General features: G+C 47.9%; 1 protein-coding gene across 1 annotated transcript in view; it reads right to left on the bottom strand.

Moving 5' to 3' along the window:
• The window catches only part of GLB1L2 (galactosidase beta 1 like 2), a 48324-nt gene extending 29366 nt beyond the window's left edge, over window positions 1–18958 (bottom strand). Inside the window, exons 1-6 of the mRNA XM_053269297.1 lie at window positions 18735–18958; window positions 8582–8779; window positions 7646–7714; window positions 7119–7214; window positions 3669–3777; window positions 2879–2971 (exon numbers count right to left, since the gene is read on the bottom strand). Coding sequence (XP_053125272.1) covers window positions 2879–2971; window positions 3669–3777; window positions 7119–7214; window positions 7646–7714; window positions 8582–8779; window positions 18735–18880 — 711 coding nt within the window. The 5' untranslated portion in view covers window positions 18881–18958. The remainder of the gene's footprint in view (window positions 1–2878; window positions 2972–3668; window positions 3778–7118; window positions 7215–7645; window positions 7715–8581; window positions 8780–18734) is intronic.
• Between the last annotated feature and the right edge of the window lie 285 nt (window positions 18959–19243).

The following is a 19243-nucleotide window of genomic DNA, read 5'->3' as shown; positions in this document are numbered from 1 at the left end:
CTGGGAGAAACTCCTGCCTGAAACCTTGGATATTCCCCTTAGCTGCTCTGGGAAGAGCACCTGCATGCTTACATGCAGAAGTTCCCAAGTTCCCTCCCTGGCAGCATCTCTAAGGTAGAGACTCTTGCCTGTAACCTTGGAGGAGTCACTGCCAGTCTGTGTGGACAATACTGAGCTAGATGGACCAAGCATCTAGGAACATAGGAAGCTGCCTTATACCAAGTCAGACCATTGGTCCATCTAGCTCAGTATAAGGCAGGCGCCTATGTTCTCTCAGTCCATTCTGAAAAGGCTTTTAGCAGGCAACCTGACAGTGCATTTCAGGCCGGAGATTCACAGCTCAGTGGCTTTCAGCTACCACCCCATGCACTTCTGACCAGTCTGCAGACTGCTGCCACAGTCAAGAAATGGCCTCAGTTCCACTCTCTCCTTCCTCCAGCTGCAAACACAATGATGCAGCCCCTACAGCCGCAGGATTCACCTTTCGGCTGCTCAATGCTGCGTGGAAGAGGCCATGAGCTCCACCACTCTGCCCAACTAGCCCACTCCGTTCTGCAACCGTGGAATCAGCAGAACACCGGAAGAGGATTAGGAACCTCGCCCTGTGACCCTTTTAGCGGGCTGTCTGCAGACCGGCTGGAGAGAGGAGGAGACTGCTATCCGATCTAATCCACCCCACTCATCTGCCAGTGGCCTTTGAAGCAGGTCAAAAGGACCCTTATTAAAAGCCCAAGTTTGCAACGGAAGGCTGATTCAGCACCTTGCTTTTAAAAAAAGAAACAGACATACAGCTAAGAGGTTTAAACAAACAAGCAGTGGCAAATTTCTGCTGGCAAATACATATGTCAGGCACACAGGGGCAGCCCAGGCATAACGCACAGCTTATATCCTGAATGTGTGCAGGTTCTGATCCTGGTTTATTAGAGAGCTCTGGCTGGAAGCAGCCAGGACTGCTCACTCTGGTCACAGAGAGACATTCAGACTTGCTCCTGGCCAAAACCAGAAGCAGAATCTGTCCAGGGGAGGGGGAGCACACGCTCCCCCAAAGCTCGGGAAATTCACACGAGGCAGGATTTAACCCTGACTTTGCATTGCCTGAACCAGCCTCCATGCCCAGGAGGGAGCCAGAGTTGGCTGGAGGGCTCCCCTGTGGTGTGGGCTAACAGACCAAAGGAGGGGTGAGGGTCCGCCCAAAGTGGGGATGAGCCGTCTGCAGCCCACCTCCCTCAGGATGACAGTCAGGTCATTTTCATGACCAGCCCTACCTGAGGCTTACAGTGAGGTAAGAGGACATGCGCAAGCTTCCTGCCTCACTTGTTGGTTGTGCAGGATGTCAGGCTGCCAGCAGAAATCTTCATCAGAGAGTTGGGGTGGGGGGGTGGGGGGCGGAATCAGTCCAGTGGCAGTGAGCTTTCCCAATGCACTGCTTGCTCATGCAGTGCATTGTGGGATACCTGGAGGCCTGCCTGGGCATGTGGGCGGTTGAGCCCAGTTCGGGCTCTGGTCGTGTGGGGGAAGGCAGGGAGGCTCCTGCTGGTTTGGTCGTATGAACCACCTTAGTATCAGGCAGGCCCCAGCTGCTTCTGATGGGGATGTGGAGCATCGCCTTCCTTCCCTTGCACCTCAAGGGACTGTCATTTCCAGAGACAGGCTTGCGCAGCAAAACAACTGCCAGAGACCTAACAAGGACCCAGGCAATTAATCTCTCGCACTGGTGCTGTGTTTGAACCAGCTTGGGGTGGGGGGGAGACAGCAAAAACAAACACACACCCTGGGTGAGACTCTGAGAGGATTTGCCAGGCTAAAAATGGGTCTCCTTTGGGTGCCTGCCAGTTCCTGTTGCCCAGATCACAGACGTGAGGCAGGGCAGGATCTCTGCTGGACAAGGCGACAGAGGGAAGCATTAGTAAAATTAGCCTGCCTGGAGCTGAGCTTCAGATTACAGAGGTTTACAAGGCAGCCCAGGTCTGGTTGGCAGAATAATCTCTTGCGAAGAAGGCTCTGGCTCTCCCTGGAGTCGCAAGTGGTCTTTTGATCTACTTCAGTCCTACTTGGAAGGCGCCTGGTTGAGAAGCTTTTGAACTTTATAGAAGATGACAAGGCCGTTCTCATGACCAGCCCTACCTGGGCAAGGCAGTACTAGCCCGAGTAGGGCCGGGCTTGAGAACGGCCGAGATAATTCCTGATCCTGGCACTCCTCCCCTGAATAGCCCTGGTTCTAAACCCAGGCTAAATGTGAGGTAGGAGGACGCGCACGCGCCTCCTACGTTACGCCTGGGCCGTGTGGGCAATTGGGTTGCCAGCAGCCCTCTGGATCATAGAGCTGGAGGGAAGGAGTGACACAGCAGCAGGAATTCTACGCAGTGCATTGTGGGATTCCTCGGAGCTGGACTTCCCCTCTCTGCCCCAGATTGCCCAATTGGGTGGGTGCATAAGCAGCAGTGACCAGCAGAAACAATGGCTGTGTGGGGAAAGGTAGGTACGATCCTGCCTTGCCCCCAGCCATCCCCAGCAGTCTTGTGAATGACCGTTATGAGTGCGGCCCTCAGGGACATATTTCCGGGTGGCACAGAGTGATCTTTATAAGTGTGACCCTCAGGGATGTATTTCCAGGTAGCACAGAGTGCTTCCCAGGGAAGGGGGAGTTGTCGAGATTTGCCCCCACCACTGAATTAGCAGTAGAGCTGAGTGGGTTGAACTCTTCAGAAGTGCTAGCGCTTCTCTTGTTGCCCGTGCTTTGTTAATCAGGATGCTAGCCAGTGGCTATGCCCACAGCTTCTCATTTTGCAGGGAAGACAGAAACAACAGCAAAGCAGGAAGGCAGGGAGGAGAACCAGGAGCATCAGAAATCAAAGGCAGCAGCTAGGAGACAAATTACCATTTTCATATACGTCATGTAGTTTGGGTCTTGGGCATAAGAGCCGTATTCATTCTCCACTTGCACAGCGATGATAGGCCCCCCTTTCTTGTACTGCAGAGAGAGAAGAGAACATCCACTTATCTAAAGATCCTTAAGATGCACCTGTTTTCTCAGGCTTTTAATTAATTTTAATTGATTTTATAGCATAATTGTTTTAATCATTTCTTCCTGTTTTTATATGGTATTTTAACTTAGGTACGCCACCTAGGGATGCACGTCGGGCGGTATGGAAATAAAATAAATAAATAAATAAATATTATGTATATTATATGCCTCTTTTCAACAAGAACAAAAGAGTTCTCAAAGCAGTTCACACAGCAAGTGGAATGATCTTTCCCTAGACCAAAGGGGCTCATAATCCAAAAGGAACACAGGATGCTCTGCTGGACTAGAGAGCTGGTCTCCCATATCCAAGGTAAGAGAGACACCACTTTAAAAAGAGGCTCCTTGCTCAGCTACAGTTAATAGTCTGCATCTGGAAGGTCTAAGCTGAGGATTCCCAAATTTGGGTCTCTAGATGTCAGACTACAATTCCCACTATCCCCAGCCACAATGGTCTTGATTGCAGATGATGGAAGTTGTAGTCCAACATCTGCTTAAAAATCTCCATTTATTACTGCCACTGGCAAAAGACAAATCTTGTTGAATTTTTTTATTTAAAGTGCATTTGGAGTCCTCCCAATAATTTTATTTCAAATGCCGGGAATTTGGAGCAGCAGCAGCAGGACTCTTCCCGCATCTTACTTACCTGAAGAGGGACCACCTTCTTCATCAGCTGATCAAAGTAGGCATCCACGGCCTCCGTGAATCCCTTGTAGGTTGTCCTGAGCTGCATGTCGGGGTCTTGGAGCAGCCAGCTAAGGAAGAAAAGGGAGGGGCGGAAAGATCAGAACTTGTCGGGACAGAACAGGATGCAAGGAAATACATTCAACCAAAGGGCCACTGTGGCTAGGGATGATGGGAGCTGTAGTCCAAGAACATTTGGGGGCCCAAGCTTGGGAACCTGTGAATTCAATAGGCACTTCTGAGCGGCCCAGCCTGGCTCATGTGGCTATGCATGGGACACAAATCTGGCCCAGAGATCAGAGGGTGCATGAGAGGCTGCCTCATAGCGAGTCAGACCACTGGACCATCTAGACTTGGAAGGATACAAAGTGCACACCTGCCATGCTTAACAATCAGAATACTTCATTAAAGCTTTCCAAACATGCATAATGAACATGCGCTTATCTCTGCTCTCTTGCCATGGCTGATTCTTATTTCTACTACCATGGGGAGGGGCAAAGAAATGTGGGAACCCCCACAAAGAGACGTGCTCAAAGAGAGTGACCATCATCGTCACTCTGTGTGATGGTCTGTGAACTCTGATGCCGATCATCATAGGCATTCAGGTATCTAAAGGACCACCTTCCCCCACATGAACCTGCCCATCAATTTCAGATCTCCTTCCCTGGAGACCCTTCCTGAAATCTTTTAGGCTTCAGATGAAGTCTGCCCTTCTCTCTTGTGTCTTTGAACACAGATCCTTGCAAACTGTGTTTTATTGTTTTCATTAAGGCTTTTAATTGTGGGTTTTATCATTTAATTGGCTGCTTTCACTGTGAGTCACCTCAAAGCTTTGCTGAGAACAACAGGATAAAGATACTGCCCTCTGCAGCAACCTAGACCTCAGCTGCTCTTTAGGTGCCGGTGGCTACAGGGCACCTAGGTTTTTGCGCCCCCGGGTGAAGTAGATTGGAGAGAAGGAGCTAGAGTAGACTGGAAATGGGGCAAAATTAGGTGGGATGAGCTCAGCAAAAAAGACAAACTATTTTGAAGTAAATCAACGAAAACACACCAGCCTATTTCCCACTATTGCTTTCTCAAAACTCCACCCAACCCCATCCATGGGGAACTGATTTAATTCTAAAACTCCAACTATTTTGAATACTGTAGCTGGTTTGTTTTTTTAAAAGTGCTACATTTTTATCGAATCTGCAAGTCACCCCAAACTGCAAGAGAGGCAGGCAATACACATTTTTAAAGACAAGCAGCAGGATATTGCATTAAAAGGTGACAAGAGATTTCACTGGAGGAGAGAAGGTGTCAGCTGGGATAAAAGAGTAATGGGGATGCACAAGATCGCCTCCCCAAAGCTATGTCTGAGCTGAGCTTCTCCGCAGAGGATGAGCCTCTGGTGGAAAAGAGAAGGGGAGGAAAATAAACAGGCGGGGTTGACTTGTGCCGGTGGCCACCTTGGGATCTGGTAACCAGGAGAGATTTACAGAGCTGAAGACACCAAGCTGTGCTCTTCAAGCCTGTTCTTTGACGCCACAAGGTGCTGGGGAGACAGGGGAGAGCCACCCTCCCGTCTGCATCACCCACAAGTCCCCGTAGGGGGAGTTAAATGAGACCAAGTGCCAAGTCCATCCTGAAAACATCCTGTATCTGTGATCAGCCAGATATGGCACAAGATACGCAGTGCCTTGAGGCAAGGTGCCTTGCTCTGGTATCCTGGCGGGGCAATCCCAGCTCCCTCTCCAAACGGACCTTCAGAAGCTTTGAAAGGGGTGCAGGCAGCAGAGAGGAAGGAAGGCAGCTGACAGCCTCTTCTCCTCTCCTCGTTCCACTTGCAATTTTTGCAAGGAGCATGAGAAGAGGCACTCTTTGCAAAGCTCGCAGGGAATCAATGGGTTGAGAAGAGATGCTTCAGTGGCGGTGGTGGGAGGCATCTTGCTGCCCCAATAATTTGCCACCCGAGACAACTGCCTTGCTTTGCCTCATGAAAGGGCGGCCCCTGCGATTGGCCCCTTAATGTAGGGAGGATAAGAAAGGCACACGGAAGGTTAACTCTGGTTGCAGACCAAGCCCAGTGTAGGCTTCTGGACTGCACTCCCTGGTCAAACCAGGGTTAGCTTCACACACTGCAAAATCTTTACACAGATGGCACTTCCACACAGGAATAATTTTAACCTTTTTTATTTTAATGTTGTGTTACAACCAGTGGTTACAACAATAAATTTATCACTACTACTTACACAGGAATAATATGCAGCCTGTACAGACTGTCACATCCGAGCATCATGGCTTCCCAAAATCCATCCGTGTAACAACAGAACTCCACTGATGATCCCCGCCCCGCCCCACATGCTAGTTGTGTACAGATCATTTCCTACATGGAAGGGAAAATGCACCCAAATGTATGCCCCCCACCATCCCAAATTATACGGGTGCCAATTAGCTGGAAAAATTTGCTCTGAGCACGGAGGGTAAATACCCTTGGGACTCAAAGAGGGTTTTCCTTTTCCTTTTATTTTGATGCAAAGTGTGAACAGACGTGCCTTGTTTGTCCTGCCTCCTCCTCTTATGGGTGCCTATAATCATCCTCTCTGAAACATTATCAACTGCTTTTGTACAGAATTCTGGGAAAATACATTCTTTGGCTTTGAATAACTGAAAGCAGAAAAGCTGAGCCCATGAACAAATGGCCCTTTTATTCCTGCTAGTCATCGAAAGATTTTGACATTAGACTCCTTCTCTCTCCCGACACTCTGCATAAGCTCAGCTATTGTTGACCCCCACCCGCTGTCCCGCTCTCTGCTAAATCCTATCTCTGTGACTTTTACTACGTAAATGTCTGAAACAGCCTTCTCCCTCTTTTAAGTCCCCAAAGTGTTTGTAAAAACCAAAAATGCTTCTTTTGATGTACAGGATAACGAAAACGGTGAGGGCTTCAAAAGAATGCAAGTCTTCATGAACCCATGTTTTTCAGCAGTTGACCATCACAGCTTCCTCTAAAATATTCGGGGAACAATGTTTCGGTTAGGGTGCTGAGAATTCTCTGGCTGCTTCCACACTAGCCTTTTAGTCTAGAAAGTTTTACAGCGAACCTAGATGACAAAATGGTTGCATTCCAATGTTTTCTGTGTTTTTTTGAGGAACATTCATGAACAACAGCTGAAGCCTAAAGAGTTAAGGAGATGTTCTCCAAGTACCCTTAGGATACTATGATTCTGCTTTGCCATTGCTTGTTCTTGTGGAATGTAACCATGTCAAAATCTGCAGCTTATCTATAATTTGACTGTTATGTTTCTGATACTTGAAACAATTAACCGCTACCAATCAAAATATGATGGGTTGTGAGGTTTCTTTCCGTTCTTACTGTCCTACAGAGGCAGTGCTGAATTCAAACCAACAATAAGAATCCACAGAGTCCTACCTGGGCAGACCTCCAAGGTCCCACTCGGAGCAGATATACGGTCCTGGTCGCAGAATCACCCACAGTCCAACTTCAGCAGCCATCTTAATGAAAGCCCTAGAGAACCAAAACGCATTAGGCAACATGGGGACAGCAAAACTGGAAGAGGAAGTTGCAAGAATTGCTCATATAAAGCATAAGATCTGGCCTGCTAATCTAGATAGATGCCCATACAGTTATGACAAAAGCATAGGAAACAGAAGAGCCACAATATTGGAGAACCTCTGTATTCATGGGGGTTCTGTTCTCTGCTACTAGCGTGGATATGGAAACTATGGATACAGAGTCATTGGGGCAATGCAAATCAGGGGGTTAGGTTCCCGGTGGGTGTAAAAAGTCCCGAAAATGGGGGTTAAAGGCCCTAGAAAACGAAACAAATGCAATTTCACCCAGTGAGTAAAATGGTTTACCAGAAGGAACTGGATTTCTGGGTAGTGGGTTTGGGGTTTTTTTTTGGATTATGAAATATATGATTCTACGATACATACTTCAGATCCAGATTTCCAGTGAAGTCAAACTTCCCTCTTGCGGCCTCATGAAGATTCCATGGTACATACCTGGAACACAGAAGGAGCTGCTTATGTGTGTAGAAGCTGGGACAAAGAAAGATCATCCTTATTGTTCTGCCTCTGAACGTTCTAGTCCGGGCACCATGGTTAAATTTCTAGGTGCCATGGCTCCCTGGCGCCTGGGATTAGTCAAACCCTGACCTAGCATGATCTTGTCCCACCATGAAAGAGGCAGTTTGCTTTGCAGTGCTCCATCCTAAGCATAAGATGCAGCCAGTAGGGAAATTCAGAACAGCTGATCCCATTTCTTTTCAAGGTTGTCTATGCAATAGTCTCACTCGACCCACTTTCCTCAGCACAGGGCATTTTCTAGAATGTTTTAAGTGTGCACTGTACCAGTTGTCAGATGGTCTTTGTAGCTCAACATGTTTCTGGGACATTGGATAGATGCATGCACTGGAGAGATTCGATATAGCATAGATGAATGATAATTGTAACTCCCAGCATCAGGCTGTTAGCCTTGGACTCTCTTTTAAAAAGGAAAGTTGCACTTTTGGCTGTTATGGCTTGAAGCCACCGATAGGCCTTAGTTATTACAATCTTAGTCAGGCAGCACAGTTAAATTTCGAGGTGCCATGGCGACCTGGCACCTGGAATTCATAAAGAGTTGTTATACGCAATGCCTGAGCATCAGCTTTACTAGGGAGCCTGGCCACTCACAAAGGGGCCTGGTTTGTGTGGCAACACACACACCTCTGCCCCTTCTCCAAAGCTGGGCCACATTCTGGAGCACAGCCCCCCTCGTCCCCGAGTCTAAGCAACCAGCCATGTTGGTTTCTTGTTTGGCTGAAGTCAGCACCGGGATTCTCCACATGGGACCAACTGCACCGAGCCTGCAGGAACAGCGACACTCACGTGGTGAGGGTGTTCAAGCCACACGCCCTCATCTTGGTCAGGCGGTCTCTCCAGTATTCCCGGGGGACGCGGAAGTAGTGCACGGAGCCTCCAAAGATGCGGAAGGGCATGCCCTCCAGAAGGAACTGCGAATCCTCGGCCTGCAGGCCCCGCACCCTGCCCCACAGCCGCATGGGGACCAGATCGCTCCAGTTGAACCTGGAACAGGAAGCAGGGATGAGCAGCAGCACGGCTAGAGGCAGGAAGCAGAGCGGATTGGAAGCAACCGCCATTTCACCTGCCCGCTGAGGTCAGCACAAGACTTGCGAGCGAGTTATTGACACACAAGGGAAGCCGCAGAGGACAAGGAGGGAAACGGAGAAGGTGCTCATGCTGTTCTAGGTCAAGAGATGCCTTAGAAACATTACTCAGACTGGAAGAGAAACAGAGCCCTCAATATACAGAAGGGACACATATCATTGAACTGAAGAACATGCTAATTAAATTGGGCCAAGAATTCCTCACAGTGTTCCTTCGCTGTTTTAATCTCTGCTTGCCTACCCTTTTCTCTTTCTCCTTTATTTGCCTTTCCACCACCCTGAAATCCATGCCAATCTGCCCATTAGCCTCCCAGATCATAAATGTGTGCCCAGTTTGGGCCCTTTCCCCTTTCATTGCTCTCCTCTTCATCCACTGGCCCAATAAACCTTTTGTTCTTTACTCTCTACCTGTTCTTCTGGCCTCTCACTTGCCCTTAATCTTCTATCTTTTTCTTAATGACCTTTCCTAATGTGAAAAGCAAACTCAAAAAACTCAACTTCTACTTAAGAGGTATCCTAACCTGGCTCTGAGCACATTAGGAAAGGTCGCTTGAAACCCATGGAACAGAAGGATCATTTTCAAAATGGCGGCTCCATTCCTTAACGGAACTCTGCTTTCCAACGTTCTATATATGCCGAGATTTTGGCAGCCACCCTCTGTGCTTCCAAACAAGAAGTAACAAGATAGATAGATATAGAGAAGCTGGGAGTTCTGCCATGTTCTTTTACCTCAAACAACTAACAGTTTGCTTGCCTTGGACAAAATGACGCCAGGCAGCTAGTAAGAAGCTTGGATATTGAAATCTGCCTGTTTGTAATTACGAGACATAGGTCAGGATCCAAAAGGAGTGAATTTAAGCTTCCTGGATTTTCCAAGCCCCTTGTTTCCCCCTCAGATTTCTCACATGCTCTGAAAAGCCCCTCCGGAGGGCTAAGGGAACCTTCCAGGGCTGAGAAAACAGTGATTTGCCCAAGGACATGAAGTACGTTTGTAGTCAGTGCAAGATTTGAACTGGGGACTTGGCGGCATCCAACTACCATGTGGATCGACCGAAATCACAAAACCTACATAAGAAAATAGCTTCATAATCAGCAAGTCAAACCCAACCTGAACCCAAAAACCAATTCAGAGAGGGTGTTTTTTTGTTTTGTTTTTAAAGTAAATCAGAACTGTATTTTAAATGAAAAATCACATGGCTGCCTTGAAGCAGAGCTGCAGCTGAATCTCTAAAGAAAAATACTTGGAACCAGTTCAAAATAAGTTGATGCAATAATCAGGCACTCAGATTTCAGTAGTACAATTAATGTTTTATTTTCCTGTTTTCTATCTGTTCTGTGCAGTTTGTTTTCAAATTGTGTAAAGGTTTTTATAAACAAGCAGTTTACAAAATAATAAATATTTCTCTCAAGTTAAATATTGTATTCACTGTATAGAGTTACACTCCAAGCACAAGAATTTGGTGTTATTCTCCATGAAGGGTAGCTAAACTGGTGCAAAACTGGTCCAAGGCATCTGAACCAGTTACCAAATCGCTTTTTAAAGCTGGTCTCTTAACCAGAGCTAAAATGGGAATTTTTATTTTTTATTAAAGCTGAAGAGCTTGACCTGAACTCCAAAATTTAACAGTTCAACTTCCTGTTTGTAACTGACAATCCTGGGTGACTTGGGGTTTGGGGACTACAACTCCCATCATCCCTGGCCTTCAGTCATTGAGGCTGGGGGCGATGAGAGTTGTAGTTCAAAACCAAGTCCCAGAATTAACTGGAGTATCTGGATTCTTTTTCTTTCCCCAGTTTGACTCCTTCAGGGCACAACCTCTGAGCAACAACACAGAGTGGACTTACGACAAACATTTGGGTAAATGGGAAGGACAATGCTGGGACGGTTTGTAGCAAAAGGAGATTTCGAAAGAAATGGAATTTTTCAGGAAGAAAAATCCAGATTCTAAAGGATAGCACGACACCAAGGAAACTAAATCTAAAATCTGGAAGAGCTACCACGCTTAAAAATACACCAAAGAGTGTAGAGAGTACCTCTGTACAACATCATCCCTGCAGGCCCCAGAAACAACAGGCAGGCAGGGGTAATACCTGGAAAAGGAAGATGAGATCAAAGCTTGACATGGATTAATCACTAGTCCCTCCGCACACACAGAAAGGACTACAGCAACTGTGAAGGTCAAGCAATTAAATGAGAGGAAGAAGAGTGAGAGATTTACATTCTCCAGTTATTCTTCATGAAGGGTGTGCACAAACCACGGTTCAAGCACTGGCTCAGCACTGAATCGGTTTGGAGTCGTGGTGATGAGTGGGGAGCTTTAAGAAAGAGGAGAGCAGGTCCTTACCTGCTCCCCGACACCCCATGCAGCTTCCTGCTGGGGTGGCACTAGTCCCAAATACCCCTGTGTGGTGCAAGCCCACACATGGCATCTGCGTATGCACAGGCACCATTTGTGTAGTCAACATGGTGTTGTGGCTGCCATGCGTGGTCTGGCGCCACATGGGGGTAATTAGGACAAGCGCCACCCCAGCAGGAAGCTACATAGGGTGGCAGAGAGCAGAGAAGGACCTGGTCTCCTCTTTCTTAAAAGCTTCTGCTCCCCGCTCCCCTCCCTGCAGCGTCAAACTGGTTCAGACCTTATCCAAACTGGTTCGACGCTCAACCGTGGTTCATGCACACCCTTATTCTTCAATGGTTTGCCCACTTTAGAGAGTCTAATATCCCCGGCATACTGATTTCTCCTCGGAATACCAGTTCAGATGGGCACATTTCCCATTTGGGGAATACCGAGGCTGAGAAATCAACAATTAGCACCAGGCTGGGCCATTGTGGCTGGGGATGATGGGACTTGTAGTCTAACAGCTGGACAGCTGAAGTTGCGCAGCCCTGTAATAAACTACTGGGAGGCAGGATTCCTTCCCGATCTACTGCAAACCACCCAGAGAGTCACCTGTAGATCCCGATCTTTGGCTTTCCCACCCCTGCAATATCTCACAGGGAAGCAAAACCCCAATATGATTGCTGAGATCTTTAAAAACGCAGCTTCAAAGACAGGTGAGATCCAAGCCGCGGGATAACTGATGGGAGCTTTGTCATCCATCAAAGAGCTCTCACAGATATATAAATATATATTTTTAAAAAATCCTACGAGCACCAAGGTCAACAAGAGCTACCATTAGCTGATCACAGGGATTGATTTATAGCCCAGGCAAACGGTTTTTCCCAGCCCATTTCTTTTTATGGCAGACAAGGAATTCTTATATGATGGGTAACACTTATTTAAAGCCCTTAAATCATATCCAGCTAGATGTGGTATCTTCCCTCCCTTTGAAGCCTGCTGGGGAACAGCTACTACAGCAGGGACATGGCACAGTCTCTTTAACAACTCTTGTTTCAACATCCCCAGCTCTGCTCTGATGAATTAGGTGCAACACACACACACACACACCCCTTCCCACCCTAACAGACGCTAAAAGGGGGTGGGGGGCAGGAAAGATAGGAAAATGGGACAGAATAGTGTGATAGCACTCTTCAAACTTTAATCCTTTGGAGTGAACAGGAACAGAATAGGTGGTACTTCCACCAATGGAGTGAAGGCAAGAAATCTATTTTGCATGGCCCTACCCATTGAAGTGAGTGTAGGAGGACATCTTAGGGAGAAACAATTACAAGGAAATCCCGTTGGACTCGCTGCAATCCTATGCCCTCTTGCTTGGCAGAGGGAACACCGTGACATTTACTTCTGAGTAAGCATGTCTACTATATGGCTGCACAGACTTAGAACGCACTACCTAATGGCTGCCTTACACAGAAACCCTGCAAGGTAGGCCCCGGTGTTATATTTATTTGTTACATTTCTATCCTGCCCTTCCTCTGGGTAGCTCAGGGTGGTGTGTATGGTCACTCTCCACATTCTAGCCTTACATACCTATGAGGCCGGCCAGGCTGCAAGAGAGTGACTGGCCCAATGTCCCCCAAGGAACTGTATGGCAGAGCGGGGATTTGAACCTAGGCCTCCCCAATCCTAGGCTGACCTATCCACTTTGGCTCTGAGCCTGCCTCACACATAACATGGAACCCGAGGTCCCACCAGAGGGAATCGGAGGATGGCACTGCAGACGACTGCAAACCTTGGTTGGTTGGAAGTCACCAAGTTGTGTCACGCCTCCTGAGCCACACCCCTTATCTTGGCCACACCCCCTGGCCAGGCCTCCCAGCACAGACCTGGATGTTATCCCAGCCTGCCTTGAACCACTTCACAGTCATTGGTCCTGATGGCAAAGGGTGCAAACCAGAGCTTCATGAAGAGTGTGGCTTCAGACATAACGGAGACGGAGCCCTGACTACTTTGTCAAACCGACTTCAAACCTGGGTCAGAGAAGTCGGTTTGTCACCCCAGATGAATCTGAGGTTCCTGCCTTGGTGTGGGTTCCAACAGTCACAGACAAGCCGGTTATCAACGTTGCAAGTACTGTATTCACCCAAACAGAAGATGACTCTGAATTTAAGATGGCACTCCATAAAGACACAGATTATACCTACATTTACCCCCAAAATAGAAGATTTGATGGGAGGTCTTGTGGCAGTAAGTATGAATTGTCCCTTTGCTAAGCAGGGTCTGCGCTGGTTGCATATGAATGGGAGACTACATGTGTGAGCACTGTAAGATATTCCCCTTAAGGGATGGGGCTGCTCTGGGAAGAGCAGAAGGCAGCATCTCCAAGATAGGGCTGACAGAAACTCCTGCCTGAAACTTTGGAGAAGCCGTTGCCAGTCTGTGAAGACAATCTGAGCTAGATGGACCAATAGTCTGACTCGGTATATGGCAGCTGCCTATGTTCCTATGAGTCTGAATTTAAGACAACCCCCCAATTTTTAACATCAAAGAACTGGGGGAATGGAGGCTAGTCTTGGTTTCAGGTAAATAGGTCAGGTTCCACATTATGGGTGAAGAGAGAGCAGAAGCTGAGAAATAACGACTCTCCTAAGACCACGCTAGCAAGGTCACAGTTGATCTGGTGGGGTTCCAGCCATAACAGTAAATAAAACTATATTGCTAAACAGCTAACATGAAACGGCTAATCTCAGTATCCAGGCTTTTTAGAAACTAGATACATACATTAACAATCGAGGCTTTTACAAAAATCCATAAACTAACAACCCCCATCAGAATGTATCCTAAACACTCATGCATACTCAATTACTGAAGGTGCAATTAGCAGCCAACCCACCGAGGAAATGTATCACGCGGACTTCTCTCTGACTTGGCAGGGGTTGCCTCCGCCCAGCGGCACAACCCTGCAGATCAATTTTTACTTAAGCTCTGGTAAATCTTGACCCCAGATGCATTAAGCTAAAAGGCATCGTAAAAAAAATTTCCCCATGGAGCTCAGGACTCTGTTTATTGCTCAGCAGTAAAAAAGGAGAACACGGATTAGAATAGCTGCAGCCTCCTGCCTTGGAGGGAAGGCACCAGGTGCAAGACAGTGACAAGCAAACACCAGCACAAGCAGGTCGGGAGCGGCCATCAAGGAAGAGGAAGGAGCAAAACCAGGACAGAGCGGAGTCCCAGGAGGAACATGAAATAATATTTATATACCGCAAAGAAGAAACTTGGGGTGAGATTTCCGCCCTCCATCCAGCTATGGAGATCCACCCAGAAAAGCAGACTTATGCACCATGATATACATGCAAAAGGGTGCTCCCGCCAAGATTCCTGTGCCACCCTGTTAGAGGGAATGCTGTTGGGAGAGACTCCTGCCCGAAACCTTTGAGAGCTGCTTCCAGTCAGAGTAGACAATACTGAGATGGATGGACTAAGGGTCTGACTCGGTATGAGGCAGCTTCCTATACTCCTTGTCTGCGGGCTTCTACACTGGATTGGGAGAATAAGTGTCTCGGCAGCAGGCTGGGGAGGTGAGCAGAGCTTTTGGCATGGCGACGTCTTGACCCAGTCCTGCCAGCCACTTGATCGCGTTGCAAGCAGCCCGCCTCTTCCATTCCACTCACGCAAAATACTTTCTACTGCCAGCAAACCGAGTTGGTTTCGTTCCAAAGCTCTCAAAAAGAGGCCAGCCAATTGTTTCATCCAAACATGAAGAAAGCATGCAGGTTAATGTCTTCGCTCAGAAATGAAGCCAGAGGCACAAAGTGGAAATCAGCTGGCTGGGCTGTGGGGTGAGAATTGGCCTTTGCTGATGAGATCACCCTTTAAAGCCCCATCATCTGCACTGAGAATCCTAAACCACCACCATCATATTTTGCCCCAGGATTGATTTAGCAATTTCCCAGTAGCAGTAGCCAGTTTGGAAAAAGCTGCCTGCCGTTTGATAACCACTAGGCTGGTTCGCACGGCCGTCAAAATGGGGGCAGCAGGCAGCCTATCCAGATTTGCACAGTCATCGGAACTCACGCATTTCCCTCCAGGCCAAGTTGTTCCTGAGCTCTCCTTCCCTGGTTCTGGAACCGCGAGAACCCTCATGCCTCTACCGTCCAGCCACTGGTAGCTGGCATGTCCTCCCGCCCACAGAGAGCCGAGGCTACAGCAGTGGCCCTGCTAGCATGCAAGGCAGGCTCTATGGTCTCGCGGCAGGAGCCGCTGTGGCAGGGATGAATCTGTCTCCTGCTCCTTCATGGCTAATGGGATAGCAATAGCACTTACATTTATATACTGCTCTATAGCTGGAAGCTCTCTAAGCGGTTTACAATGATTTAGCATATTGCCCCCCAACATTCTGGGTACTCATTTTACCGACCTCGGAAGGATGGAAGGCCGAGTCAACCTTGAGCCCCTGGTCAGGATCGAACTTGTAACCTTCTGGTTACAGGGCGGCAGTTTTACCACTGCACCACCAGGGGCTCTTTGCCCCAGGATTGGGGATGTCATGAAGCTTTCCCAATCTGCTGGCAGTGCAAAGCATGCTGGGAAGGCATACCCTCCTTTGGAGAACTATCCATGGAGGGGCAGGGCCTGCAGCTGCCGAGTTCAACAACAGACCACCTAATGCTGAACGTGATTATCTGTTTCTTGGGGTTTGCAGACCCAAATGGAGAAGCTACTGACAATGTAGGCCTCCTACACATCCCCTGGGTGGTCTCACCCACCTTGCCTCCTATGCACCCCCAAAGGGTCAAGTGAACAAGCCTCCCAAGTAACTTATTGACAGGCCGTTTGCTTCTCCAGATGCATGCACTCATTTTCTTGATCCCTTCATGCTCGTCTTGCTGCTTTACTTACACGATGCAGAGTGAATAATAGATGCTATTTTTCTACACCCTGCGGAATCAATGAAGATAGTGCTTTGTTTGCACCCCACTGATTGCCAGAGACAGCAATCTCAACAGTATACACATTATATGACTGAATCCCTCATTAAGTCGATTCTTTTTCAGTGATGCTGGTGCAAAGTGGAAGGGAAAGATGATTTAAATGTGGCTGAAAGTGTTTGCTAGCTTTCCACATTCCAAAGCTTAAGGTGTCTGGTTCCTGAATACCACCAAATCCTTTGAAAGCCACATAGCAGAAAAGATCTATACCAGTCAGTATCGAAAGAAACTGCAGCAACTCATACCAAATGGAAACATGCAAGTTTTCAAGTCACACAGAACTCATCGTCGGGTAGAATGACTTATTTTTAAAACAGATGCAAAATGAAACCCTGCTAGAGGACTTAAGGAGGCATCTCACAGACCCTGACGGCTATAACCGAAAGGAGACAGAAAAGTGACAAGTCATCCACTATTATCTATAGATTGTTGAAGTCAGGTATTGAACAACCCCTTAGGTATATTGCAAAGATAGTGTGCGAGTCTACAAATTAATCTGTGGGTCTGTCATACAGCAGCAGGTGAGTCAGACAGCTTTTTTCTAAGAACGCCACTGCAAAGATACCAGAAATAGAAGGATGACCCACGGCCATGCCATGCGCTTCAAAATGAACAGCACTAGACGGGCAGAAATCTTTCCATATGTGGGTTATTTAACATCACTGGTGCTACATGGAAACATATAAAACCCTCAACCAAGCCAGTTTACTAGCATTTTCTGTGCCCCAACTCAGCAGATTATTGTAAAACCACATAGAAGAGACCAGCAAAAACTATTATATCATACAATTACCGTAGGTCCCATGCTTTTTCCCGTCTTCCCCCATCCCCAATGGAAAGGGCCCTGGCATTCTGGATCCACAAACAAGATCACACCATTTTGCCACTAACCACTAACTGCTAACACAAACTGGAATCACACTCCATTGATGACTTCCAGATAGCAGCTGTGTTACCTGTTGCTTCAAAATCAAAGCGTCTAGAAGCACCTTAAATACCAACACATTTATGGCAGCAGAAACATTTTAGTGGACTACAGCCCACTTTATCAGAAGTATGCAGTTTATGACTCCATTAACAGGCACTAAAACAGTTTCTTTTTTTAAAAGACCTGGCTTTCCCCCACCCTGATTATCAAACTGGAACAATGATAACGCTTCAAGTACCTTTAATTTGCTGCACGTGTTCATGCATACGGAACCTAGGACAGACTGACCACTTGCATTACCCTATTGACAGTAATTAAAAGATCTGACTGCATTTAAGTTGCCTGCTTATGTAGCTTTTTTTAATGACTTAGGGGTTAAAGTTGGCTAAGTTTTATGGTGCCAATAGAAGCAAGTATGGAAACCTCAACATCTATTTATTCTTGGCCTAGAAAGAAAGGGGTGTGTGTGTGGAATAACATTTGGATACAAACCTAGATATCCCCCTCAATATGTCATTAAAATTTGTTTCCTGAAAGATTAGAACTTTCAGAAAGTGAATATAAAAGTGGCTAGTGGGTTCACATCCCAGGGATGCCCTTGTCTGTCTCTTAAACAGCCTAATACAATAGAAATCTATTCAGCTGCTGAGTATCTCTTTCTGCAACTGGCCCCTTCACTCACCCTCCTTCCCTACCTGCTGTTTGGTAAAAGCCGAGTCCTACTTGCTACAGCAGGAAGGAGGGCGATGGGATCAATGCTGAGACAATATGAGAGATACAACAGATCCATTTTTAAAAGGAGAGCAGACACTGAAAATGGAAGTGTGTGTTCCCATAACAATGGGAGGTCATGTCCTTAGCGAAAACCTGGGTTTTATTGTTGGGTTATTTTAGATCCAACATTGGTAGTAATTTGCAGACACTATCACACTCACACTTTTCATATGTCTTTCTCCTATATGTTCGAGGGAAACTAATTTTCAACTAGGGTTGCCAAACTTTTCACTGAATCCTGCTCCTGTGCCGTTAAAAAGAAGAAGAGGAGAGCCCTGTGGGATCAGGCCAAAGGCCCGTGCAGCCACTTTCCTCAATTAATTTGCCTGATTTATTTATTTCTAAAAGCCACCTAAGCCAGTGTCTCTCTCTGTATCTGGTGGCAGGGAAACCCACAGGCTGAGGGGGGGGGACCTTTACTTTGTCAAAGGCAGCCTGGTTCTGCTTCAGGAACAGGTTACCCTATGAAAAACTTCTGCTCTTGATTTCCGCAGCACAAACCTTTGCTAAGAGGCAGAGGAGCAGATCAGGCTCCCCCCCCCCGCTATTTGGCAACCTTATCCTCAGAATGCAATGCATTCATTACATCTTACTGACCAAGGAGTGGGATGAGAGTGAAGGGGTCCAAGGGGGCAGAAAAGGGGTGTGACTGGAAGTGGCAGCCTGAGCCCCCTCCCCTCCTCTTGAGGAGGTCTCCCATAGATGAGCAGGGGAGGGCTCCCTTTGGGAGGGGCGTGGCTAGATCATGGGGGCGTGGTTTAATTTGCATATTTTGCCCCGGCCCCGCCCCCTTCCCTCAGAGCGCTCCCTCGCCCGCTCTCTCACCTGCGCACCACTACGGCCCCCAACAGCAGCAAGAGGACGCCCCCCAAGAGCCGCCTCCGCCGGCGGCCCCCGCAGCCCCACATGCTTGGGATGCCGCCCGAGCCAGCCCCGGCTCCGTTACCAGGGACTCCGGCTTCCACCACCATTGGCAGCGCCGTTACTAAGACGGGCTCCTCCCATTGGAGGAGGGCGCGCCCCTCGCTCGGCTCCCATTGGTCGCCGCTGACGGGTCCGGTGGGGAGGCGGGAGCTGAGTGCTGCTGCGAGGGGATTGGGCGGCGGCGCGGCCCACGAGCCGGGACCTGGCTGTCTGTTGATTGGGTAGGGTCCCTGCCGCTCAGCCCTCATTCTCCGCCCCTCCGCTTTTACTCTCTTGCAGAAGCATGCTTTGATTTGTGTTGCAGCGGCTCAGCAGTGCGAGAGCTTAACGTGGCCGGCGCCTTTCTTTTGGGACACTGTTTTTTTTGTTCTGAACAACTTTTTTTAAATTAATAAATATTACAGACAAAT

Source organism: Hemicordylus capensis, chromosome 8 (genome assembly GCF_027244095.1).
Source record: "Hemicordylus capensis ecotype Gifberg chromosome 8, rHemCap1.1.pri, whole genome shotgun sequence".
In the NCBI taxonomy this organism is placed as follows: Eukaryota; Metazoa; Chordata; class Lepidosauria; order Squamata; family Cordylidae; genus Hemicordylus; species Hemicordylus capensis.
The sequence above is the reverse complement of the archived record's forward strand: the minus strand, read 5'-3'. Positions and strand labels throughout refer to the sequence as shown.